The following is a 27,762-nucleotide window of genomic DNA, read 5'->3' as shown; positions in this document are numbered from 1 at the left end:
TTAGTTCATGTTAACTAAGGTAATTAACTAATTAACCTTATTGTAAAGTGTTACCCACTAAGCTTTCAATTGTCCTAACCACAAATTAGGTCAGGAAATTAGCACAATTTAAGCAAATGCACAACATAAAAAGTCATTGCTGTCTCAGAACAACATCAAAGACAGAATTAAGTTTTTGGCAATAAATGGCAAGTAGTGTGTGAAATAATGAATCATAATGAAACAAGAGTTGCTGCTTTCAAAAATCTGGCGAGAAATATAACAAATGCATCTCTACCACAGTGGAGCATTGAGGAAGAGGAGTCAAGTCAAGTCACCTTATATAGCGCTTTTTACAATACAGATTGTATCAAAGCAGCTTCACATTGATAACATGAAAATAATACAACAAAGTTTGTTTCTAGAAGAAAATTGCGTCATTGTCCACCCTAAGTAAGGCAGATCAGTAATATTGTTGAATATTAAATGTCCTCAACTAAGCAAGCCAAAAGTAAAGGCAACAGTGGCAAGGAACCAAAACTCCATCAGGTGACAGAATGGAGAAGAAAACCTTGGCAGACCCAGGCTCAGTCGGGGGCAGTTCTAGCCCTTGTTAACTTCATGACACTGAAATCTGATGCATGCTTCAGTGGATAGCAATAATCTGCATATTGATGATACATTTTGCATTAGCCTCTCCCACACAAACACACACAATAATGTGTCTACACAGTTTGAAAATATATTCATTTGAATCCATGTTTAACGGGTGGGTCGACTGAAACACGGGAGACGTGGTTTGCAAAGAAATACGATGTCAAAGAAGTTTGGATTTAAAGAGATGTTGCAGTCTGTCCCACATGGGAACAGAGTCTCCTCGGCACATTTATGATCGTTAAATTGCATTTATGAGCATGCTTACAGATGCTTTGGTATCTATGGATGAACATTCGCAAAACACCACTGTCTCAAGACAAGCCGTTCTCAGTAGCCTGCTGAAACTTACAGCAAGTCTGCAGAAAAGAAAATCGTTAATTCACTGGATACAGAAGCTCACGTAATCAGCATTAAAAAAAAAAATTCTTGAAAACACTTTCTAATTAATGATTGCTTTATTATTGTTCTCTGACAGTGTCAAATCTTATCAAAGACTATAAATACATAATACTTAATTTATTTTATCCAGCAGCAAAATATTTTATTCATTTATATTTTGCAAAGCCTTAAAAATGTTTATGCAGATCGAAGAGTGTGCTCTTGGTCCATTGTGTTTGACTGTTTTTGATTCATTACAAACATAACTATTCCTGATTTGATGTAGGCCTATCTTTTCTTTAAAAATAGTTGTTTGTCATTTTTGGCAAATTAGGGTGTGGCCTGTGTCCCACCCACCACAACCTTACAGGACACACCCTAGTCCTAACTCCTAGTGTTTACTTGGGATGAACTGCCAGCTTCGCCTATCCAACTGGCCAAGGTATGTAGATCGCAGAGTGTGCTCTTGGTCCATTGTGTTTGACTGTGTTTCATTACAAACATAACTATATTTCTGATTTTATGAACCTTTTCTTTAAAAAATAGTTGTTCGTCATTGGGTGTGGCCTGTGTCCCACCCACCACAACCTTACAGGACACACCCTAGTCCTAACTCCAAGTGTTTAGTTGGGGTGAACTGCCAGCTTTGCCGAAGTTTCCAACTTGCCAAGGTATGCAATGCACAGTGTGCACTCTTTGTCCATTATAATTGTCCCGCACACAGTTCAGCACCACAACTTCCCTACTTCCCTGACCCGAAATGGCAGCTTTTCCCTAACTGTGAAGACGGATACAGGTTTCCTGGATGCAGACTACCATGGGCACATAACTGGTCAGTCCCACCCAGAGTGCTGCACCAGAGCTAGGAACCATTACGACAAAAAGGCCAATTCACCATAGATTTTGTATTTTAAAATAATTATATCTGGGTATTAGTTGTGCTTTGTCATTTGTAAATGTGTTTGACTTTGTTTCATTACAAACATAACTATATTTCAGATTTAATAGGCCTCAGCCCCTGCCTCGACAGAATGTCTGCTCCTATATTTTGGTACCCCGGCATATATTATAACCTTTATTTTACCAGGAAAGAAGCACATTGAGATTAAGAATCCCTTTTACAAGAGCGTCCTGGCCAAGACAGACAGACACAGCACAAATATATACACTGCTCTCAGGGAGAGTCTCTTCCCTAGGGACCACAGGAGGATCTGGTGCGACATAGTGTGCATAGTGGACGTGAGCCCAGACCCCTCTGGTGATTTATGTAAGAGACCACCGATGTGTTGTCTGACCGGACAAGCACATGATGACCCCTCAGATCTGGGAGACCGCACTGAAGACCGCCATCACCTCCAGGCATTTTATGTGTCATGAAAGATGATGACTCCTCCAGAGACCCTGAGCTGAACGGCCTTCCATTACCGCTCCCCAGCCGGTGAGGGAAGCATCTGTCGAGAGCACATCTCGATGGCAAAGAGCTCCTAACACTGGAGCCTGGGATAGGAACCAAGGTTTCCTCCATATGACCAAGGCACGAAGACACCGCCGCGTGATCTTGATCGTACGAAGTCCTGAGCCAGTCTCTGAAACTGTTTCACAGTGCGTGACTAGCCTAGCCTTAACTCTTTCGTGGCTGAGAAGATCGAGGTGACACGAGCGGGCGATAAGACGGCTCGCATCGTGACTGAATGATGACATCTCGATGCCGAAAATTGAGATGAAGATCTAGTATAGGACACAACCCCCCATCCCTTTTCGGAACAATGAAGTAACGGCTGTAAAAACCCGATTCTCTGTCGGGTGAATTAATTCACCTGCTCTATACCCAACAATGGGGGAAAAATGGAAAAACTCACCTATAGTAAGTGTTGTATTCATCATGAAATTGGGCCGCACAGGCCTGGGGACAAAGGAAAAATGGTGATTATACAGTGGTTCAAATGCTGTAAATGAATCAAATTATTATTTTTAATCAACTTCTGCAATGCTTAGAGTTCAAATGGTGAAATTTGTGACTAAGACAGGTTTAAAATTGATATTGTTCAGCATTTTAAGGCTGTAAGATCATGATATTTACTGGGGACACAAAAGGCACCGAATCCCAGGAATCAATTGCAAAAAAAAAAAAAAAAAAAAAACAGTTTTAAAAGTTGTGAGTTTCATAAAATTACTTCCTTAAGAGTGACATCTATTAATGAAGACAAGGACATCGAGAGCTCAGATTACTGACACTATACTGTCCACAGCAAGACTATATTATTCATAGTGCAAATAGTGTTGATACTAAATATATATATTATATATTATTTTATACTCTGATCTATTTTTATTATTAATGTCTTTCTGTTTTAAGTAGTTTTTAAATTATAATTAGATAACATTCACGGTTAAATCATGATTACACATAAACAGTTAAATCGTCTTAGCAAAATAAAATATGGCATATTTACTGCAGATAAACAATGTCCATCTAGTATAGACTAATGGATTTTGAATGTTGTAGTGATCGGTTTTCACAAGTAGAGGGAGACAAAACACAATTGTTCTTCAGCTCCAGTGACCTTTTAAAAGGATTCAAGGTTAAATAGTAATGAAAAAATATTCAATATTAATATTATTATTATTTTCTATGGAAACTGATAAACTGAGCCACATCAGGGCACCACTAATTACTTCTTAATGGACTGGAAAAGTAAATGTCAAATTACATTTTTAGAAATGAAAACTTTTCTGCGGATTCTAATGTTATTAAATACTCAGATGTGTTCAAATTATATTTATCATAATGTTCATGGAATTTATGGTGTAAAAGAAACGTGTGTGTGTCTCCTTACACTAACCCTACCCTTAAACCTACCCATCACACACAACTTTCTGCATTTTTACATTTTTAAGCAACATCATTTATTATGTTTTTATGCTGTTTTCAAAATTGCCATTTTGTGGGGATATTTTGTCCCCATAATAGGGTTTATCAGGACACACACACACACACACACACACACACACACACACACACTTTCCCATTGTCTCTATAATGCTAATGTATCTGTCTCAGTGTGTGTCCATGTCTGTCTGTGTTAATGCATAATTCACTGTTTGAAGCTTGAGTTACCCAATACATTATTGAGAAGCAGGTGACAGTTTCCTTTGCTTGTAGTTATACAGTGACCATAAGACAACAGATTCATTTCTAAATAAGTAAGTATACCTCCCACATGCAGCCTGCTTATGTTTACTCGTACAGAAAAATATATAAAACAAGGACAGACACTGAGAGAACATTTATAGAACCAATTCTCATTTAGGCAGTTTAACATTAATTATGTACAATTACATCTTGAAACTCAAAAAAAAAATCTGGTTTTAATACAGATCCAAAGGAATATTTATATAAGCTGCTTTATTTCATATTTCTTGATGTTTGCAATACACATAATGTGTGAAAATCACACAGTTTGTGATTTGTGTAGTCATTTTATATCAGCTGAGCTTCATCGTGAAACCAAATCAGGACCATTTCACCTAATGACATCCATTGTTTATAAGACAAACAGATCATAAATAAACCAAATGCTGCGGCGTCTGTGAGGTCTGTCTTTTCCACCAACCTTCTTTTCAGTATCCGAGAGACAAAGAGATGTTTTTGTTTACTCTGCATTATCTGTTTTTTTATTTAATAAAGGCACAATACCCCTCTCACTGCACCTGCCTAGCTCCCAGAATGCATCTGGAGCTGTAGACACCTGTCATTATTGACCTCTGACCTCCAGCTGGAGCTGTGAGGTTACAAACAGACACATGAGCAAAGGTGTAATTAACACACACTCACACACACAGAGAGACAGACCTGTCAGTAGGCTTTGAGGGGATTTTTTTGGCAAGTATTCAACAATTGGGGGAGAAATTAAAGCTGGTTTTGAATCAAATTCTATTGTGTATCAGTGTTTGTTTAGGGGATGTGAGTCTTTTCTGTGTCTTGCACAAATCTTGCTCGCTTCCTGTATGAATAAACTTTGAGAATTTTGGTAAGCATAAAATGTGTGTGTAACAAGGATTTGAAGAAATGCCGTAATTTCCTCGTCATTCAAAAACCTGCTCCAAAAAAAACCTTCTTTCCTCTGAAAAATAAAAAAGGAGATATTTTGAAGAATATTTACGCTGCTGTTTTCCACACAGTGTGTAGGTTTGTATGGAAGCTTGTTTCCACCACCTAATGAAAAATAAATACGTTTTATTGACAGGTTATCTGACCAATCATAATGCAGAATCTGCCGAATCAGATGCCAATCATAATCTGCCGAATCATTTTGTCATACAAACGTAGATTAACGTTGGTGGACTTCAACTTGATATGTGTAATGACATCTTTCTGTGGTTGAAACACCTTCTGATGATCATTCATGTTTGTGCCATTACTAGTGGTAAAGAGATGATCGGTTCGCATGCCGCTTGAACTGAGGCTCTACAGCGTCCTGTCACGACACATTCATGTGCCACAAAATGAAAGGGGTCCTATTATGCCCTTTTACAAAGTCTTGATTTTGTTTTTGGGGTGTAGAATATGTTTTCATGCTTGATTGTTCAAAAAACACATTATTTTTCAAATATTGTACATTATTACAGCTCCTCTCTCCCCAGTCTGGCTCGAACACGCCGATTTCGATGAAGCCCCTCCTTCCGAAATATGAAATGTGCTGTGATTGGCCAGCTGGCCCAGTGTGTTGTGATTGGCAGCTCTTAGCACGTGTTCGGGAAATGTCCCGCCCCTCCATAACCGCAAGCTCTTCTCTAGTGTAAATATTGAGGATGGCATCAATTTTAAACCAGTTTGAGCCTGATTCAGACCCTGACAATGTTATTGTTAACGAACAAGAGGATTGTGCAGAACGGATTTCATGCACAGACTATGCAAGCATGGATTTCGCAGGACGTTTCAGAGTGGTATATTTTTTTTTATATTCTTATACCATATAGATATGATGTTATCCACCATTTAATCATGATATTTGTCGGAAAACCAAGGTAATACAAACAGTATTCGATCACAAAACCATTGTTAATTGTCCTAAGGAGCGATGAATAGTCTTACAAAAGCGAGAGTTTACAAAACAACAGAAAACAAGCTGTTCTCCATCAAATGTGCAGTGCACAGATAAACGTTTGGTTTATGATGTTCAGAAACAGTGTTTAAATTAAGTTTTAACCACACTAAGTTCATCAGCCTTAGGAAGGTCAAATGTCACGTCAGGACCACGTCACGTCAGGGCCTCGTCACGTCAGGGCCACGTCACGTCAGGGCCTCGTCACGTCAGGGCCTCGTCACGTCAGGGCCACGTCACGTCAGGGCCTCGTCACGTCAGGGCCTCGTCACGTCAGGGCCACGTCACGTCAGGGCCTCGTCACGTCAGGGCCACGTCACGTCAGGGCCTCGTCACGTCAGGGCCTCGTCACGTCAGGGCCACGTCACGTCAGGGCCACGTCACGTCAGGGCCTCGTCACGTCAGGGCCACGTCACGTCAGGGCCTCGTCACGTCAGGGCCTCGTCACGTCAGGGCCACGTCACGTCAGGGCCTCGTCACGTCAGGGCCTCGTCACGTCAGGGCCACGTCACGTCAGGGCCTCGTCACGTCAGGGCCACGTCACGTCAGGGCCTCGTCACGTCAGGGCCTCGTCACGTCAGGGCCACGTCACGTCAGGGCCACGTCACGTCAGGGCCTCGTCACGTCAGGGCCTCGTCACGTCAGGGCCTCGTCACGTCAGGGCCTCGTCACGTCAGGGCCTCGTCACGTCAGGGCCTCGTCACGTCAAGACCACGTCACGTCAGGGCCTCGTCACGTCAGGGCCTCGTCACGTCAGGGCCTCGTCACGTCAGGGCCTCGTCACGTCAGGACCTCGTCACGTCAGGACCTCGTCACGTCAGGACCTCGTCACGTCAGGGCCTCGTCACGTCAGGACCACGTCACCTCAGGGCCTCGTCACGTCAGGGCCTCGTCACGTCAGGGCCACGTCACGTCAGGGCCTCGTCACGTCAGGGCCTCGTCACGTCAGGACCTCGTCACGTCAGGACCTCGTCACGTCAGGACCTCGTCACGTCAGGGCCTCGTCACGTCAGGACCACGTCACCTCAGGACCTCGTCACGTCAGGGCCTCGTCACGTCAGGGCCTCGTCAACGTCAGGGCCTCGTCACGTCAGGGCCTCGTCACGTCAGGGCCTCGTCACGTCAGGGCCTCGTCACTTCAGGGCCTCGTCACGTCAGGGCCTCGTCACGTCAGGGCCTCGTCACTTCAGGGCCTCGTCACGTCAGGGCCTCGTCACGTCAGGGCCTCCTCACGTCAGGGCCTCGTCACGTCAGGGCCTCGTCACGTCAGGGCCTCGTCACTTCAGGGCCTCGTCACGTCAGGGCCTCGTCCCGTCAGGGCCTCGTCACGTCAGGGCCTCGTCACGTCAGGACCACGTCACCTCAGGGCCTCGTCACGTCAGGGCCTCGTCACGTCAGGGCCACGTCACGTCAGGGCCTCGTCACGTCAGGGCCTCGTCACGTCAGGACCTCGTCACGTCAGGGCCTCGTCACGTCAGGGCCTCGTCACTTCAGGGCCTCGTCACGTCAGGGCCTCGTCACGTCAGGGCCTCGTCACTTCAGGGCCTCGTCACGTCAGGGCCTCGTCACGTCAGGGCCTCGTCACGTCAGGGCCTCGTCACGTCAGGGCCTCGTCACGTCAGGGCCACGTCACGTCAGGGCCTCGTCACGTCAGGGCCTCGTCACGTCAGGGCCACGTCACGTCAGGGCCTCGTCACGTCAGGGCCTCATCACGTCAGGGCCTCGTCACACCAGGGTCACACTTTGTTTAGGTTTTGGGTTGATGTGCTGTTAGGGCGTCTGGAGCCGTCCTTTGAGGGGGGATATGTCACGTTTGGTTTTGGGTTTTGTATCATGTTTATGTTGTCATGTCTTTTATTTTGAAGTTTTCACAGTCATGGTTCCTGTTTCTGTTTGTCATGTGATTACCCTCTCTCATGTGTCATGTTCTGATTGGTTCCCTTGCCTATGTGTCACATTCTCATTTGTTCATTGTTAGTTGCTTTCAAGTGTGTATATAGCCCTCATGTTACCATTGTCTATTGTCAAGCTTTGTTTGCTGTAACCAGCTTTTGGTGAGTCTAGACAAGTTTATGTTCAAATTATGTTTTCAGTCAAGCCAAGTTCTAGTAATCGTGTTGTTGTTGTTGTTGTTGTTGTTGTGGTTTTTATCTGTATTTTGTTTAATTAATTGCACTACTTGCCTTTAGTGGACTTCTTTACTAAGTCATGATTCACTGAAAATGTTCCCTTCTACTGTAGGTCTCAAATTTAATTTGTGCATGTTCAATTTAAACAAACTGCTATATGATCATTTACAAGACATGCAAGAATCAATGACGTTTGATGTAAAAAAAAAAAAAAAAAAAAGCGATAACAGGTTTGGAACAGCATAGAGTGAATTACATAAATGTGTCTTGACGTAAATGTCAGAATTGTGTTTAGGGTAAACTGTCCCTTTAAATGTGCTCTTTGAAGCAGATGATTGTGTTTGTTGTGTAAGTTGTAGATAATGGTTTGTATGTATGCTGTGTAAACAGGTGTCCAGTAGCCCCAGTCTGTTAAAGTGAGTGCATGTCATGTGCCAAACACACACTTATCAGATCTGTTAAACTGAATCAACACATGTGAGATGGCAAAAATCATATAATTACTTAGCAAACAAAAAATGTAAGAGTGGTAGCGGTTGTGGTCCTGATGGTGAGGATATGATCTTTGCTGGAGTCATTTGTGTGATTCTTAAAGGAATAGAAATTGAGCATTCTGTCATAATTTTCTCACAACTGTATCATACCTGTATGGCTTAACTAATAATTGAATTTTATTAATAACACTACTGCTCATAAGTTTGGGGGTAGGGTTAGGGATCGGTAAGATATTTGAATGTTTTTGAAAGAAGTCTCTTATGCTCTTCAGGGCTGCATATATTTGATCAAAAATACAGTAAAAACAGTAATATAGTGAACTATAAAATAGAACTGCTTTCTATTATAATGTATATTAAAATGTAATTCTGCTGAATGTCTCTTTGTCTTCCTCGTAAAGCAAGTCACACATGTTTAGAACTACATGAGGAAATGTTTGAATTGCTTGAACATCTGACACATTCATTCTGATCATGTTAGAAATGTCTTCCTCTTATTACCATCCCCCTCTTCTTCACGCTTCCTCTCCTCTCTCACAGGTCGGACCTCCCTTCACCCTCCTCAAATATTGCAAATCATGCTGTGATCTACAGAGGACAAATGAATGCTGTCATCTGAAAAACAGTTTTAGATCATACTGTATGTCAGACAGTACAGTGGTGCTGATCCATACTAAACTTGCTACTCTTCAAAATGAAGGTTCTTTATTGACATCGATGATTCCATGAAGAATCTTTAACTTCCATAGAATCTTTCTATTCCACAAAAGGTTCTTTATAGTGGAAAAATTTTCTTTGGATTATCTAAAATGTTCTTCACACCAAGAAAAAAAGGTTCTGTTAAGAATTGATAATGGAAAGGTTAATTGGGGAACCCAATATGGTTCTTCTATGGCATCGCTGCAGCCTTTTGGAATCTTTTTTTTTTTTTTAAGTGTAGGGTTTTTTGCGCGTGTTTCTGTGTGTGTGTGTGTGTGTGTGTGTGTGTGTGTGTGTGTGTGTGTGTGTGTGTGTGTGTGTGTGTGTGTGTGTGTGTGTTCCAAATTAAGAAAGACGAGTTACAGAACAGTTAAATGGTTATGGGTTTGTTCAAATCACTAATCTGAAGTATGTGCAATACTAATAGTCAGGCTAACCTCAGTAAACACCACTAATAAATAAACAAACCCTGTCAAACACCCCCACGCACATGCAAACAGAGAGCAGCACACCTCAAACAACAACACACACGTGTTCTCATGTGTACACACATCTTCCTCTGAGTGAGCAGGAAGCTCACGTGTGTCTTAGTCTTAATCCTCAGAACAGATTGCTTCATTGACAAGTTTAAAAATGGGTGATAATGAGGCCAAACCCTAACCCCCCACCACCTCAACACACACAGAGACACACAGACACACACACACTCATGCACTCACACTCTAAAAATTAAAGTCCACACGAAACAGTACCAACAAATCACAGTCCATTTCCTTCCATAATGCTTGTGAAAATTAAGTACACCCTAGCATACTTTTAAAAACAATACTTACCATGGAAATACTTTAATAATATACATAAGTGCATGTTATTTACAATTCAATTAAAATGTATTATAGTTTAAAGCTGCAGTCCGTAGTTTTTCCTCTTTGTCACCATCTCTGTTCGAAATCTGCAATTGCAGTTATTCGAGGAATTATCAACTTCAGCGCCGATGAATCCAATGTTTTGAGGAGAATGTGCGGCTGTCAGTGTGGATCCAGCCGGTGTGGATCCTGGCATTCGCAATCACAGATTCTACTTTTTGGAAGTATGACCAACATAAGAATTTTCACCGGAAAATGTCATCTGAACAAGTAACATCCACTTTTGTTCTGATCAACTAAGGGGAAAAAAGCATTGCAGTAAATTGCACTGATTAAATCTAACAATCGCTTATAATATCACGTCAAACCATGCAAATTATACTTTGTTCTCAAATTGTTAATGTTAATAATATCAGCATTGCGTGACTACATTTAATGCCCTTCCGATATGTATCCTTGTTTTCGCATGGGCCCGGTTGCAGTCTCTTTTTGTCTGTAGCCACTTCGAAGTCCGAAGTCTTTTACATTTTACTACGGGTGAATCTCCAGCTGTCACTGGTGATTGTCGTTTGAACCTTTCTGGATCCACCATCAAATTGATGTTTAATTATATCAAGAGCTGTGAGAAAAGGCTATAAATCTCCACCTCCAACATCCTCACACTCAATACAGCCTACTAGCCGAGACTCTTCTTTATGTGTACAGATGTGACGTAATGACTCAAAGACATGCTCCAATTTCCCGGAAATCCACCAGTACCACTGGAGTTAAAAACATTATTACAAGCTTACCGTTTTGAGTCGAGTTAAGGCAAGCAGAGAGTGTTGAACACTGGCTGGTTATGTACTTGCTCAAACATTTATTTTGGATAATTTTTAACCCAAAAACGTTACGGACTGGAGCTTTAAATGTATGTTAAATGCAATTACTTGCTTTTTGACCCTCTTAAGCAAGGCTTAAGTACATCTTTATATGTAATTTCATCATGATTTCTGATGTCTTTGAAATATGGTTAAAGTACTGCTGAATGGACTGACATTAACTAAAACATACTTTAATGTCATTTCTATTAAAACTTGTATGTCAAGTATTTAAATACATTATATTTGTTATTACACATTCATAATGATGAAATTGCAATTTAGTACAATTAAAATATATTAACTTCAATATAATATCAAATAACACAACAGTTAAACTTATAATAAAGTTATTTACATGTGCTTTAATATGTCATTCAACACATCAAAATAAGTGTACTTCATAAAGCACGACAAAAGATTAAAACGTAATGATTTAAAATGGACTTTAAAATAAAACATTCGATTTGAGATTTTTGTTTAAAGTGTACTTGAGTGTGTAAAGGAAAGTGCACTCTCTTTAAGAGCACTTAAATTACCTTTTATTTCATTAATATTATACTAAGTGCTTTACAATAATTTAAGATATACTTTTAAGATTTGAAGTACACTACAAGTGCACATTCAATACAATTCAACACACTTCTCAAGGTTTTCACTTTCTAAGGAAAATGTGTGATGTTTGTCTGTGTTATGATTACATGTAAGGTGTTGTGGCTGATTGGCAATGTGTTGTTGTGTGGTTGCTATGGAGTTCTGATTGGTTTAAGTCTGTTGCTATGCATTTGTTTGGGTGTTCTGAATATATGATATTCTGGTCTATAGATATTGCTCCTTTAAAGCAAATCACTGGGGAGATTTGAGGTATCATTCATGTCTGTAGTATTAGTAAGAATGATGGACTTTATGTATTGTGAATTGACTGGATCGTAAAATCGATTGAGTTGCCCTGAAAAGCACAATTCTCAAACTTTTTTTCCATTTAACTATATTTAGTTAGTTAACTATAACTACACGTTAGTTGTGTGTTACATGTTACGTCCCTTGTTATAAGTGTGTTTTTTGCCGTGTTAGTTTCCTTGTTTTGCTTTCAGCAGGTTGGCGTGAGTTTCCATTGGCTCATTCATCTGTCAATCATGGAGACGCTTGATGACAGCGCCGGGTCTCCAGCAATGAGAGCGTGTATAAAACAGTGTGAGGAATGGAGTTCGTTTGAATCATTCTTACCATGTACATGTTTGTTGTTATTACGTGTTGATTGATTTTGTTGGTATTATTTTGGTTAAATCTGTGTTTTATAACACCTAGTGTATGGTGGCTCATTTGTTCCTTTTATTTGGGTTAATTTACCGTCGTCGGTAATGTGTTGTACAAAACAAAACAAAAGAAAAAGAACAGGTAAGTGTTACATGTATATTTGTTTTTGGACTCTTTCTGACCTCTTTCTTCTGTTCAGTTTCCCGCCATTCATTTGTTCCCATGGTAACCCTCCTCATTAGTTCTTTTGGTTCAGCTGTGTGTCATTTATCTTGTCAGTCAGTTCCTCCCTGTCACCTGTGTATTTAAGTCTTAGTCTTGTAGTGTCTAGTTGTCTGTCGTCGTCTTTGTTGGATGGTTGTTTTTAAGTTTCTCTTCCTGTTCCTTGGGTTTTGATTAAAGGTGCTCTAAGCGATGTTGGGTGACGTCACTTCTTGGTGTATGGTCAAACAAAATGGAGGCTAGCTCGACCCTCCCTCCTCCTCCTCATCCCGTCCCCTCCCCCTCCCTTCCGTGCTTCCTGAAACAGTCATGAACCATTTAGAAAAACCAAACTGGATTTACCCTGTCCAGCAAAAACAGAGCCGCCTGAATGTGGGATTGGAAGCCCTTCTGCCGGCGGAGTTTTCGCCACCTTTTGAACGCTTTTCCGATGTAAATTCGGGACTTTGCGCGTTCCTTCTCCTTTTCCCTATTCTTTGTTATTTGTTCATCGGAATGTCGTCTCTTTGGTCGTGTGTCGGCCATATCAAAATTCTCAAGAATTTACAATTATAACGTTAGTTGTTGTCGTTGTCTAGGACATCTCTCCTCTAGCTAACTTCCCTCTTCATGCTTCTCTCTCCTCCACTCCCCACACACCCCCCTTCACGCGTGTGCACGCGCACTAACCCCCCCCCACCCCCAAATCATTCTTGTCGGTGATTGGCTGGAACACTGTTTGTTATGTTTCGTGGTCCAGGCTGGGCCAGTTTGTTTTTCTTGCCGTTTGTGGAGCCTGGGGTGTCTACAGAGACCGCGTTTCTTTACAGTATGTTCAGGGGACAGGCAGCTAGCGGATAGTGAGGAGATGTTTGCTGGATGTGACAAAAAAAAATTGGGCTAAAAAACATGTGACATTGCTTAGAGCACCTTTAAAAGACTATTTCCTGGAATCATCCTTCGTCGTGTGCTTCACTGACACAGCCACTCCGTAACAGTAAGAGCAGGGTAAAAGACATGTAAGGTATTATGTGATGCCACCCTGTTTACACAACATCATTTTCAACAAAAATTAATAATACAGCATTTTTAGTCGTTATTGCGGATCAGTGTGAACGGGATCGTTTTGACACTGTATGTTTGTTGTGTTGAATTATGTTGGAAATTTAGGGAAATACACTTGTCAGTTGTTATCTTTTTCCCTTTATACTTTGAAATAAATCCTAATACTTAACATTATTTGAATTCTTGTTGAGTGATTTTCCTTTCTGTACAGTGTTTTAATTGTGGCAAATGACGCAACCCAATTCCCCTCGACCCAAAAGAGTTTGTAACATTAATGGGGGCTCGTCCGGGATTTTATTTCTGCTTTTAACGTATTAAAACATATCTATGGCTCCATTACGGATATCATGGAGGATGTCATGTCTTTTGTTCTGCTTCTCTGAGTAGATGTCTGTTCACTTGTGAAGTCTCCATAGAGTGTCAACAGCTGTGTCTGTCTCAATAGACTCATTCATTCACTGATTCATTTATTCCTTCAATCATTCATTCGCTCAGTTTAGCTAAGGACACACTTTATTTTTAACTAATAACATAACTAATACAACTTTCCAAAAAGGGGATCAAATTGGTCAAATTTATACAGTCAAAGTTCAATGAAATTGCAATGAGAATTGTCCACGTAGAGTCAAAACGTGTACGTACTGACATATTGTACATTAAATTCTGTTACTGGGTTATACAGGTGATTAAACCAATTAAACACATTTGGCCTCATACAGCAACAGCATGTGTGTTGGGTCCAAAAATAGACAAAAATCTCTTTAACACTAATTATGAGCAATAGTAATAGCAATACTTGCCTTTACAAACACCACTAATGATTTGAGTGTGCATATGTAACATTACTTTATAGTGATAAACACTTACAGCTTTTTCCAATTGCTAACACATTAAAATGGCACGCACAGCACAATTATTTAAACTGACACACAGAGAGCAAAACCTCTTCTCAAGTCTCCAAAAGTCTTAACACATTTTCTGCTTTACATACATTTTGCAATTCAAAATGGCACGTTTTAAACACACTGAACACAGTTCTCTGCATAAGACACAACTATCTGACATAAAGTCACATGTTTGCCATTTCAAAGCACTGCCATTCAAAATGACACTACATGAGCTGATTGGCCGATACATGTGTCACCTGACCAAACACCTCAATGGTTAATTGTTAACACTTCAATCTTTTTCAGTTTACTGTTTTTTTTTTATTTTGTTTTTTTTTAGCATATTTTTGTTCAGTCCAATGTACATATATCTGCTGTGCAAATGTTGCACTGACTTGTTTGGTGAAAATAATAATAATAATAATTTTTCAACAGCATGTGTGTGTATCTGCAAATATTTCTGTGCATGTGAACAATCTGAAGAATTGTCTACAATTTGAACTATTTTAGTATTATGGCAAAGCATACAAAAGATAAGAGTGCTTTTCATTATGCCCAACAGTGTGTAGTTGGTAAGACAAAAATCTGCTAATATAAATGAAGTGTGCGCCATTTCGTGCAAAAGTTTGATTTTGATAATGCTATATGTAGTTTTGGTTGCAGTGCTTCATTTTGCAGGATATATTAGGTATTTTGCAGTTTGGGTGTGTGGTTTTGTGAATTGTGTTAAGTATTTTGATAAAACCAGCCTAGTTTGCCAAATTGTGTGTTAGCAATTGGAAAAAACTATAATACTGGTAAGACAGTGATTATTTTATTGCTGTTGTCATCACCCCATTAAGACAATACAAAACTAAAAACCTGAATTGAGAGTTTTATTTTAACAAATTCATGTCAGGTTAAGATGTGGATTCAAAGCTACAGATATGGTGGCCTTGCTGATTTTACAGGACCAGGATTCAAACAAAAGACCATATTCTTTGTTCAGAATTACTATGATTATTTAAAGGAGAAGACAAAACCATTGTGTTATAAATCATACAGAATTATGTTTTTTTGAAAATGTAAAAATCCAGAAAGTTTTGTGTGATGGGTAGATTTAGGGGTAGGGTTAGTGTAAGAGGTGTGTGTGTGTGTGTGTGTGTGTGTGTGTGTGTGTGTGTGTGTGTGTGTGTGTGTGTGTGTTCAATGGGTTATACTGTTGTGTTGATCATTTGGCTGAAAAAAATCCCACTGGACAGAAAACTCTGGAATACATTGGTCGCGAAAATTGGACGAGACCTATGACCATAAAACTGTGAATTAAATATGCCGTCTACCCTGACTACATTCAGTTAATTATATGAACTCATGCATATAATCCCAGATGCATATCTCAATCTCATATATTTTCAAATCTCAATATCATAAACAACATCACTATAAACATTTGGTTCAGTCTTAATTACATGTTAGACGCTTCAGGGAGTGAGACAGAGGTCTTCTCAGAAATCTGAAAATAGCCTGTCTGGTAAGCAAGTCCACCGTCAATCTAAATATAGATTTTCTCCGCACAACAATCATGCCAACTGACTGTCCCCCTTCCTGAGAAGCTCTGCCCAAAAAAATGCCTACTTAGGAAGCACTTTAAGGTATCATAACTGTGTCCCCAGTTAACTGAGCAAACAGAAGTTATTGCCTTTTAAGATACCAAATTCTAAGGCATCCTTTCTGAATAAGGCAATCCCAGAATGCACTGCAGCAAGCCTAGTGGAATAAAAAAATATCCATCCAAGATGGAGGATGGGTCAAGTGAAATAAGTATCAATAAATGTGCTATAAGACTATTATAAAGGTGCATTTAAATTTCTGCGAAATTTCACGGCAAAACAGCTCTATTGTCAACAGTGTAGTGATATTCAAATCACAGATCACACAGAAAGTCACTTTCAAAACAAGCAGCTGTCTGTGGTTCAACGTGGCGGACAAACTGTGCATGGACATCTTTCACCCTCACGCAAAATTCCCAATCTTGTGGATTCTAATAAAAGTGACTGTATTTCGGCTACGAAAATTCGCAAAACAACAGTAAACGTGACCGCACGTGTTGTTAGCTTAGCAACATGCTAACATCAGATTGTATTGAATCAATTGTCTTACGTGCAACATGCTATTTTGAGTGCAGCTGCCATTGAAGAGCGCTCCAAATCAGTCACTTATAAGGTTACATTTTGGTTACCAGGTAGGCGCCTAAGTAGAAAGTCGACAGTAAGGCGCTCTCGCTAGGTTTTGGAACGCAGCCATAGTATGTGCTCATCATCAGATTGAGGTGTCACATTCAGTTTTGTGGCAGCTGACACACTAAGAAAGGCACACACAAATGCAACCCCCATCCTGTTTAAGAAAGCTATACATTGAGAAGGGGACAGCAGCTGGCAGCTTGCCCTATTATACCCCCCCCCCCCCCCCCAACACCACCGCAGATACACACTCAACCTCACCCAGAAATCACACACACTAATCACAGCCAATGATTGCTCAGAGCCGCCCAGGGCCGCCACACCTGCCCTTAAACTGGTAGAACTGCCCCATCTGGGCAACAAGAGCAGGAGGAGTTTATGGGCCCAACAGCTGAAGAGGAACATGGAGGAAGGGGGATGAAAAACAGAGATCTCAAGAGGATACAAGTGATGGCGAAGATGTGTTTGTGTGTGTGTCAGGCCTCAGGGATATTCAGTGTCATCTCTGCAGTGATCAGCTGGTGAAATTTCTTCTTTTTAATCTATTACCTTGTAGCAATCAGCATGAATTTCCCATTTCATTTTCTCACTGTTAAGCAAAACATTGTGAAGCGAAGAAATGCAAAAACATTGTTTCTAGTTGTGTTCACAACAAGAAAGATAACTATAATGATAGCTATAAAGTTTTAATAATAATTCTAATTGTATGAGAAACACCCACACCACAACTATAGAAATGAGAACACATTTAATGTGGCAGACGCCCAAACTGTAGCACACGCAATATATACTTATATTATTTGTCATTCTTGGTGTGAACAAGCCTTTACTTTTACTTTTGCTTACTATGATTCCATATTTAAACAACCCCCTAAATCTTAAGGAGCGGTCACTTTTATTGTTGCTCGGAAAAAATTTGCAGGCAAAATCCAGTTCCAATAGGAATCCGTGCAGTTGGGATTTTAGCATGAGGGTGAACGATTTCCCCACATTCCCCCACGATTTCGTTCATGTTCAGGTTGGTCTCTCGAATTCACCATATTGACCAACAGAAAGCTGCTTTGTTTGAATGTGACTTCTGCATGAGCTGAGCTTCATACATTGCTACACTATTGACCATAGACATGGACCTTTTTTTGGATACGAAATTTTGCTGCAATCCTGATAATGTGACCGCACTTTAAGTATTAAACCTTGGTATATAACTGGTTGGTCCCGCACTGCTTGTGCTACTCACATGAATTATGCTTCACATTATGTGACTTATAGAGGAGAGGAATTAACATGATAAACAATAAAACAGGGTAAAAAAAATAAAAAAAAATAAAAATAAAATAAAAACACAAAAACAATAATGAGGGTCTTATTGTTACACAGAACAACCTCCTAGACAACAACCAGTCTGGTTTCAAAAGTGGTCACTCAACTGAGACTGCCCTGCTCTCGGTTATTGAAGCTTTGAGACTAACAAGAGCAGCTTCCAAATCCTCAGTTCTCATCTTGATTGATCTGTCTGCTGCGTTTGACACAGTTAACCACCTAATCCTCCTGTCAATCCCTAGGACGATGGGCATCTCAGGAACTGCACTCCAATGGTTCAGGTCTTATCTCTCAGGTAGGTCCTACTGGGTGTAGTGGAGGGGTGAGGTGTCTATATCGCAACATCTAGCTACTGGGGTGCCTCAGGGCTCAGTGCTTGGACCACTGCTCTTCTCCATCTACATGTCATCACTAGGCTCATTCAGAAACATATTTTTTCCTATCACTGCTATGCTGATGACACACAACCCTACCTCTCATTCCAGCCAGATGATCTGACGGTTGCTGCTCGCATCTCAGCCTGACAGACATTTCTTGCTGGATGAAGGACCACCACCTTCAACTAAACCTTGCGAAGACAGAACTGCTTGTGGTCCCGGCCAACCCAACACTACACCACAACTTCTCCATTCAGCTAGGTTCATCATCCATAACTCCATCAAGGTCAGCCAGGAACCTTTGAGTTGTGAATGATGATCAGTTGAACTTCACAGACCACATTGCTAGAACTGCCCGGTCCTGCAGATTTGCTTTATACAACATTAGGAGGATCAGGCACTTCCTATAGGAGAATGCTACACAACTCCTTATCCAAGCTCTTGTTCTATCAAGACAGGACAATTGTAATGCTCTCTTGGCAGGTCTTCCAGCTTGTCAAACCTCTGCAACTGATCCAGAATGCTGAAGCAAGAGTGGTTTTAACGAGCCGAAAGAGACGCACATCACACCTCTCCTCACAAAATTGCAGTGGTTGCCAATTGCCGCTCGCATCAAATTCAAGGCACTGATGCTTGCCTACAGAACAACCACTGGCTCTGCTCCCTTTAACCTAAACTCATTACTCCTTACGTGCCATCCATAAGCTTGCATTCTGCAAGTGAACGTCACATTGTGGTGAGGCATCTTAAAGAGGCACAAAATCACTTTCACAGACCTTTACCTGGACCATTCCCTGCTGGTGGAATGACCTGCCTAACTCAACCCGAGCTACTAGTCTGTAGCCATTTTCAAGAAACGGCTGAAGACGCATCTTTTTCGGCAACACTTGTATACTACACTTTATTTTTTCTCTTCTATTCTACATCTATTCGATTTTATTTGTTTACATATACTGCATTAGACTAAACTGGGAAGGGTCACAGCACTTGCATATTATTGTCCTATTGTTAGTTTAATTGCTTCTATTGCTCTCCTCATTTGTAAGTAGCTTTGGATAAAAGCGTCTCCTAAATTATTACATGTTAAATGTTAAACATTTATCTTAAAACAATGAATTATTATTATAAAAAAAATGTTAAGGCCATATTTAGAGACCAGAATTACATAGCTACATGCTAAAAACACTGAACAGCTAGCATTGTAACTTTAGTTTTAACCAAACACTACTAAAATATTGGGTGCGTCTCAATCAGCTCCCTAGTTCAGTAGTCAGGGCACTAATCAGGGAGTCGTCCATACTGTTACTGTCCTTACCAATGCCCGAATTCATGCGCACAATTATATATATTTAAATATATACAGTTGGGGAACTGATTGAGACGCACCCTAGTTTTCAATCTTTTTTGTCCAAAGGATAAGAACCCTGATAGCACATATACATGACGTAGATGTCTGCAAGATGTATTTTTGGAGGTGTCATCTCTAATAAATCCCTAAAATATTTTCTGTCAGATGTTAATATACATTTAGACAATGTTTTTTTAAGAATGTATGTAAAACTGCTTTTTAAAAAGATCTTTATCAGATTTTTTTTTTTTTTTTTTTTACGCAACAGATGTTTTCCAGATGAAGTGCTTGCTAATAGGCGTTTTGAAGATGATCGTATGTTTATCTGGGAATTTTTTTTTATATATAAATATATTTAAGAACAGCAGGCCACATGTGCTGTCCATAGAGTTTGATTATGACCTGGACATATATAAAACTGATTTTAATATAGACTTTATAAGAAAGATTTAAAGAGGGATTTAACGAAGCCAGGTAAGTGTTTGCTAACATAAGTGGATGTGTCACACACACACACACACACACACACACACACACACACACACACACACACACACAGAAGGCCAGCTGGTATTTAGTTGTAGGTTGAAATCTATACGCTGGTAATCAGCAAATTAGATTGTGTACAATGTCTGTTCGCCATATCTCTGACTCTCTATACCCCCGCATCCCACAATCCCATTCCTGACTAACTCTGTTTTCCTTATCTCATCTGTCTGTGTCCACATTTAAACACAATCATCCATCTCTGTTACTATACACCGTTTTGTGTATGTGTGATGAAAATGAATTTCAAAAAGGCCAATTGCATCTCGTCAGCTGCAAGTCCTGGTAATTCCAGTTTATCTCCAAACGCATCCACCATTCACCAGCCAGTAATGACCAATTAGAAAGGCAGCCTGCAGGGTTTGATGCTCTTGTTTCGGGACCAACCTTATCATCATCTTCTTCTCAAATGCATTTTTCACATGGCACACACAGGGATTGAAGCCCGTAAATTCCAGTATGTGTCTTTTAGCTTAATGGGTGCATGCAAAACCTCAGGATTAATGATGGCATGCAAATAGGAAAAGTGAGCAGACTTTGATCAATTGCGATGTGTTGGTTAATTTGTAACTGTCACAAGAGGTGAAGCTGTGATGGCTTGGATCTATGATTATATGATTAATCTGTCCTCAGTATTTCAGAGGTGTGATTACATCAATGGAAAGTAAGATATTTCAGGGAATTTTGAAAGGGAATCCGTTGGCCCTTGGATTGATGTCAAAATAACCATAATGAACTGTGCTTAGTGACAGAATGACCGCCTTCATACACCTCCAATACAAGCGTCCATTATTGATCAGGGCTGTGGAGACCCCAGCAGTGAGAGAGAGAGAAAGTGCTTAAAACAAATGTCACATTTGACGTGGGAGGTACAAACACGACCAGCTGTCAAACGGGATCAGATGCTGTAAAAGGTGGACAAAGACTAGAGGGACCGAATAATGTCCCCTTGTTAGAAGCATGAGGATGCTGTTTAAGCATGCATAAGGAATTAATCTCCTTGACACCCGGGTGCATTTTAAAGAGATATTTTTAGACGCCGTCGTCACTGCACACTGTGAGGACAGGACGCACATCGCATATTCACTTATCTCCTTTCTCTCATACGATATACACAGCTGTATATACTTAAGTATGCACTACAGTATGTACTAAACAAATCTATATTGCTAAAAAGAAGTAACTTGGTGATGACATGGTACCGCGATTGTAGATGAAATACTGTGGTATTTTGATATATACCATGGTACTGAATGGTTACACAAATGATGAATAGCATGGCATTATAGTATTTCTGAAAAAAACAAAAAAAACAACAACATGGTAACAGCATACGTAGCCTACTTTTTTGTTTCTGTGAGGTATATAATATTCTGAGACACTTTATTTTATGGTGTCAATGTTACATAGGTTACATGTAGTTACTATAGTAATAACTATGAATAAATTATGCATAATTACAAGTAACTAACCCTAAATCAAACCAAACCCTGATCCTAACCCTTATCATTACTCAGTACTTAAATGTACAATTACAGTGTAACAAAGACACCTTAAAATAAAGGGTTACACTTTATTTTCTTTCTAACACTTTCTAAGTACTGAGAAATAGTAAGTAACCACATGTACTTATTATAGGGTTAGGGTAGGATTAGGGTTCGGTTGAGGGTTAGTTGCATGTAATTATGCATAATTTACTGTTATTACTATGGTAAGTACATGTAACAAGGACACTGTAAAATAAAGTGTTACCAAATAAAGTGTAACCGAATATTCTGTTACATTTTTTGTGTCCTTGTTACAGTGTTATTATACATTTAAGTACTGAGTAATATTAACTACATGTACTTACTAATGGGCTAGGGCTTGGTTTGGTGAAGTTACTTGTAATTATGCATAATTTACTGTTATTACTATAGCAAGTACATGTAACATGTAACAAGGACACTGTAAAATAAAGTGTTACCGAATATTCTACTCACTATGTAGGCTATTACACTAAACAGTATATTGAATTCTTCTTTTTACAATATAATATGCTACACTATGTCCAAAATGCAGCTGCCCGTTTGTTAACGAGCACTAAAAAACGAGAGCACATAACTCCGATTCTTTATTCCCTCCATTGGCTCCCGGTACATTTTAGAATTCACTATAAAATTGTATTGTTTGTTTTTAAAGCTCTTAACGGCCTCGCCCCATCTTACATATCAGACATGCTGACCATTCGGAATTGCGGAAGGACTTTGAGGTCGTCCAATCAACTCATGTTGGAAGTGCCCAGGTCAAAACTTAAACACTGGGGAGACCGTGCTTTTTCAGTTTCTGGACCTAAGCTCTGGAATAAGCTCCCCAGTGAGATGCGTATCGTTACTGACCTGGGCCTTTTTAAATCAAGACTTAAAACGTATCTTTTCAAAATGGCTTTTAGTACCCAGTAGTGTGGTGGCACTTTTATATTTTATATTTATCTTTATTCTATTTTTTCTTTACTTTTTATTTCTTCATTTATTACTGGTTTTTCGGTGTGTTGTTTTAAATTGTTGTTTAATCTGTTGTAAAGCACCTTGGTTCACCTATCGGCTGATGTAAGGTGCTATATAAATAAAGTACATTTACATTTACATTTTACATTTACTAAATAGAGTACACTTAACAGGATACTTACAATACACACTTCATTGTGTGCTTCATTATATTAGACCCTATGCAATACTTCAGTATAAACTAGACTGTACACTATATAGTGCACAACCACAGTAACTGTATACAGTACAATCTAAACTGTATATGTACACCATATAGAATAAATATCTTATTATATACACTATTCTTTACAATATAAATAAAAAACTAAATGCTTCAATATAAACTAGTTAGTATACTATAGTAGAGGACATTACAACCTATGTAGTAGATATGTATTTTACCCTACGTAACATACTAAATACCACAGTATGAATAACACAGAATATACAGTATTCAAAATATACACTACACCACAATATTCTGAATACTTCAGTATAATCTAGATTTACTGTATAGAATATTCTACACTATGTACTGTACACTACACAATATACTAAATACGTAATAAACAACTGCATACTATGTAATGCACTACATAGAATATACAAGACTACATAATATTTACTGAATTCTGCGGTGTAATCTACATTGTATACTACACAATATATTAGGGTATAGAATATGCTACACTATATAGTATACACAATTGCTATTAAAAAACCTGCATAGAATATAGTGCACTGCATTATACTGTATGTACTGAATAGCCTACTATGGTGTAATCTACTGTATAGTACATTATATACACAATATATTAAATAATAAACAACTGCATACTATATAGAGCACTACATAGAGCATACTACAGTACTTACTATGTACTGAATACTAAATGTATAATGGGTTACACATTATTTGGTAACACTTTTACAGTGTGCTTGTTACACGTTACATATACTTACCATAGCAAATTATGCATACTTACATGCAACTAACCCTCAACCAAACCCTAATCCTACCCTAACCCTATAGTAAGTACATGTGGTTGCTTAATATTACTCAGTACTTAAATATATAATTACACTGTAACAATGACACCTTCAAATAAAGTGTAACCCATTATTTTATGGTGTCCGTGTTACAGTGTAACTATACATTTAAGTACTGTGTAACAACATGAAGGTTAGGGTTAGGGTTAGGTTTAGTTGCATGTAATTATGCACAATTTACTGTTATTACTACAGTAAGTTCATGTAACAATGTAACAATGACACAGTAAAATAAAGTGTTATCATATAATCTATATTGTATAGTACATTATAGCCTATAGAATACACTATACTATGGCGTTGTAGTGTACACTATACAATGTATAGACTGTACACTACACAATATACGAAATACTTAAACGACTGCATACTATTACACTACATATAATATACAATACTACATAATATGTACTGAATACTATGGTGTAATCTATAGCACATAATTATACACTACACAATATTATTAAATAATAAACAACTGCATAATATATAGGGCACTACAGTACTGACTATGTACTAAATACCAAATGTATAATGTATATTCTATAGTACATTATATAGAATACACTAACCTACACTAGGGCTATATATACAATAGGCTACTAAATAGGCCTACCTAGCTAAATAGTAGCCTATAATATAGCAACACTGTAGAATACACATATGTAGCCTAGCTCTATGCTATACTGCCATGCGCTAACATTATCCAAATGTTGTATCAAGGATCAGGAAGGCCCGCCCTGTAATATGAGATGTGAATGTTCATTATGCACAGTAAGCAGTTTATTATAGCCATGCGCATAGGCTGAGTGGCCTCGGCGGCAGATTATAAAGGCTAAAGGTGAGAGAAGACTGGAAGACACCCGCATGAGCAGTTGGCCAAACAGCTGCCATATTTCCGACAGTCCGTGTCAAAGCTCAGCAGCGTCCAGGACACCGGGCGGACTGCTCTCAGCTCTGCTCTGCTGCACCTCCTGAATAATGAATGAGTGACGCGCACATTGCGGCTCTCTCTACTCTGCGGCTGGGAGGGAGGCGGGGTCGCGCACGCATTGTGACGCGGCTGTGACGCGCATGCAGGAGTTTTAATCCTGTGCCGCAGCATCAGATCAGCCGGTAACGCGAGGAGGGGGATGCGCGGTCGGTCGGACGGACGGACGGCTAGAACGGCTAAAAAAAGCCGCAGACAATTAAATCCGCGAACAATATTTATAGTGTGCAAAAAAGGTGACCGACTCGACCGAAAGCTCCTCCTCTCTCGCTCCCAATCAGGCTTTAGGAAGTTATAGGACACTGCGCGTCTCTTATTGTTCCAGACCAGGCCTGGGAATAGGAAAGCTGCGCTGTTTTTGACGCAATTAAATGGGTGATTACGGGTTCGGCTTGTTGCAGACAGCGAACATCAGCAGCAGCAGCAGCAGCAGCTCGACACTGTTCGGCGGAGGCGCGTTCACACCCTACTCCAGCCCGTCTCCGGTGCGCGCCAGCAGCTCGCCTCTGGTGTCCCCTCTTTTCCCGTCACATCAGCGCAACATGCAGGATGAGCCTGCGGGGTTGACAGCCTCTCAGTCCAGTTTCTCCGCTGTAGGTCACGCACAGACAGCCGGTGACCTTCAGCACGACCGGAACATACATCAGCAGGGTGATCCTCCGCAGCAGCAGCCGTACTCCTCCTCCTCCTCCTCCTCCTCCTCCTCTTCTTCTTCCACGGGCCTGGACACCGATGCGCCATCGTCTAAGGTGAAGATCCCGATGGAGTCCCCCAGCGCGCACCACATCAACAACGGCACCGGCGGCAATAACATGCTCGCGGCCGCTTTCCCGGAGATGCAGAACCCCGGGGGTGGCGGCGGCTCAGCTTCCCCAACCCTGCCCGCTTTCGGGACGCCGTGGTCCGTTCAGACGAGCTCCCCTCCACCGCCCGTCTCCAGTTCCGCGAACGCAATAAACCCGATCCCCACCACCGAGCCTGACAACTTCTACCCGGGCATCCCCTCCTCTATTAACCCCGGCTTCTTCCAGAGCTTCTCGGCCAACCCGTGCCCGGTGCAGGGGTTTAGCAGCCCCTTTCCCCCGCAGATCAACGTCCCCCCGCAGCCTCCGCAGAGCCGCCGGTCCCCGGTCAGCCCGCAGATTCCCCCGCAGCAGGGCGCCTTTCTGCAGCAGAGGAACAACTACAACCACCACCACCAGGTGAGCGCACCGGCCTCGATTCATCGCCCGTTCAGTTCAACTACACACGTACTGTATATGGCGTAGAAAACGCGTACATACGTAGTAAATTATAGAATTCACAGAATTCTAAAGGCTGTTAAACTGTCATTGTGACGCAATCGCGGCCTCGGAACGTCTGCTCTTGCGTCATAATGCAGCGCTCAGTGAGTGAAGCCATTGTGACGTGTGCGCGTTGAATACAAATGCTACTATCTTACTAAAGCACTGTGTCCTGCTTAGTAGGATTGCAGGATAAAAATTAGTATTGTAATTAGTATTAGCATGTTTATAAAGTTGTAATAATAAAACATAATAGTAATACTTAACAATTTTACTGTATTTTTGATCGATGCAGCCATGGTGAGCAGAAGAGACTTATAAAAATAAAAAACATTAAAGGTTTAGTTCACCCAGAAATAAAAAAGTATCCCATAATTTACCCACCCTCAAGCATCCTAGGTGTATATGACTTTCTTCTTTCAGCCGAACACAATCTGAGTTATATTTAATGTCCTGGCTCATCCAAGCTTTATAATGGGAGTGAACGGTACCTTAGATTTTGACGCCCAGAAAGCGCATCCATCTATCATAAAAGTAATCCAATACGGCTCCAGAATCTTAGCGATCCCGTTATGCAACAGTAAATGTTTAGTATCCTACGTTGCAGTATGAAACATTGAGAATGGCATTCAGTTATAATCTCCAAAATAACAACTGTCATTTTGTGCTTCTTAATGCAGTTTGGTGTAATGTCAAAATAACTTGTGGTAGTGCAATCAAATAATGAGTCGCAGTGGAAATGCAAGGTCAGGCCTAGTTCAGTGCATTGTGGGACACTGAAAACAGCTTGCTCTGGGTTTATACTGCACGTTTTTGGCAAAAGTAGTTGATTTGCACTCTGCATAATGCAGTGATAGAGAAAACAGTAGTGTGTTTTTCCACTTGTTCTCTGGAGGGGGACAGCGGCTCATCGAGCACGAGTCCTGGTAACAATGTTGAAGGGCTTCACGTGACATTCCAGGGATGTCTTGACCTGTGGGGCACTCAGCGAAATCTCCCATCGAGAGCTTCGAGATGTCAACACCCTGCTGAACTGCAGCGCTGTCTGAGAAAGCTGTTATTACAGTAATCTGCAGTCCGAGCTTCACTCTGCACTGGCATTTCACTAATATGGCATGGTGGCCATTTTGGTGAATGTGACTATTCCTTTACATCTCAGCATTTCTTTGCTATTATATTAGATATTCCACGTTTATGACAGTGTTTGCTGTGCTGCGTCGCTACTGAATCTGCAACAGCACCGAATAAATGATATTCTATTATATCCGTATTGTGCATTTGCAACCTGAACTGAGCTTGATGAGATGTGAGATGAAGTACCGCAAAAATACAAAAACAATAAATACGCACTGCAGCATATCTTTTATTGTGTTGGTAAAAAGACTCGATCATCTGTTAGTACACTCACATGCAACGAACAGCGCTTTGGAGGCATTATGCCATTTACAAAAGCTGGTTGCGTCGCCGCAGATCTGATATCTGGGTATCTGGCGGTGAAGTATTCTAGGCCTGTGTGGGTTTGG

At 40.4% G+C, this 27,762-nt stretch overlaps 1 protein-coding gene across 5 annotated transcripts in view; it reads left to right on the top strand.

Moving 5' to 3' along the window:
• Positions 1-24,778: 24,778 nt before the first annotated feature.
• cpeb2 (cytoplasmic polyadenylation element binding protein 2) overlaps positions 24,779-27,762 on the top strand; it is a 38,807-nt gene continuing 35,823 nt past the window's right edge. For all 5 annotated transcript variants that reach the window (XR_013818947.1, XM_079848472.1, XM_079848471.1 and 2 more), the window contains exon 1: positions 24,779-26,158. Coding sequence is in view for 4 of the 5 variants with exons in the window: in XM_079848472.1 (XP_079704598.1) it covers positions 25,328-26,158 (831 nt within the window). In the remaining variant the exon portion in view is untranslated. The remainder of the gene's footprint in view (positions 26,159-27,762) is intronic.

The sequence above is a fragment of the Squalius cephalus genome, assembly GCF_949319135.1.
Source record: "Squalius cephalus genome assembly, chromosome: 18".
Lineage (NCBI taxonomy): Eukaryota > Metazoa > Chordata > Actinopteri > Cypriniformes > Leuciscidae > Squalius > Squalius cephalus.
This window is presented reverse-complemented; position numbering and strand designations above follow the sequence as displayed.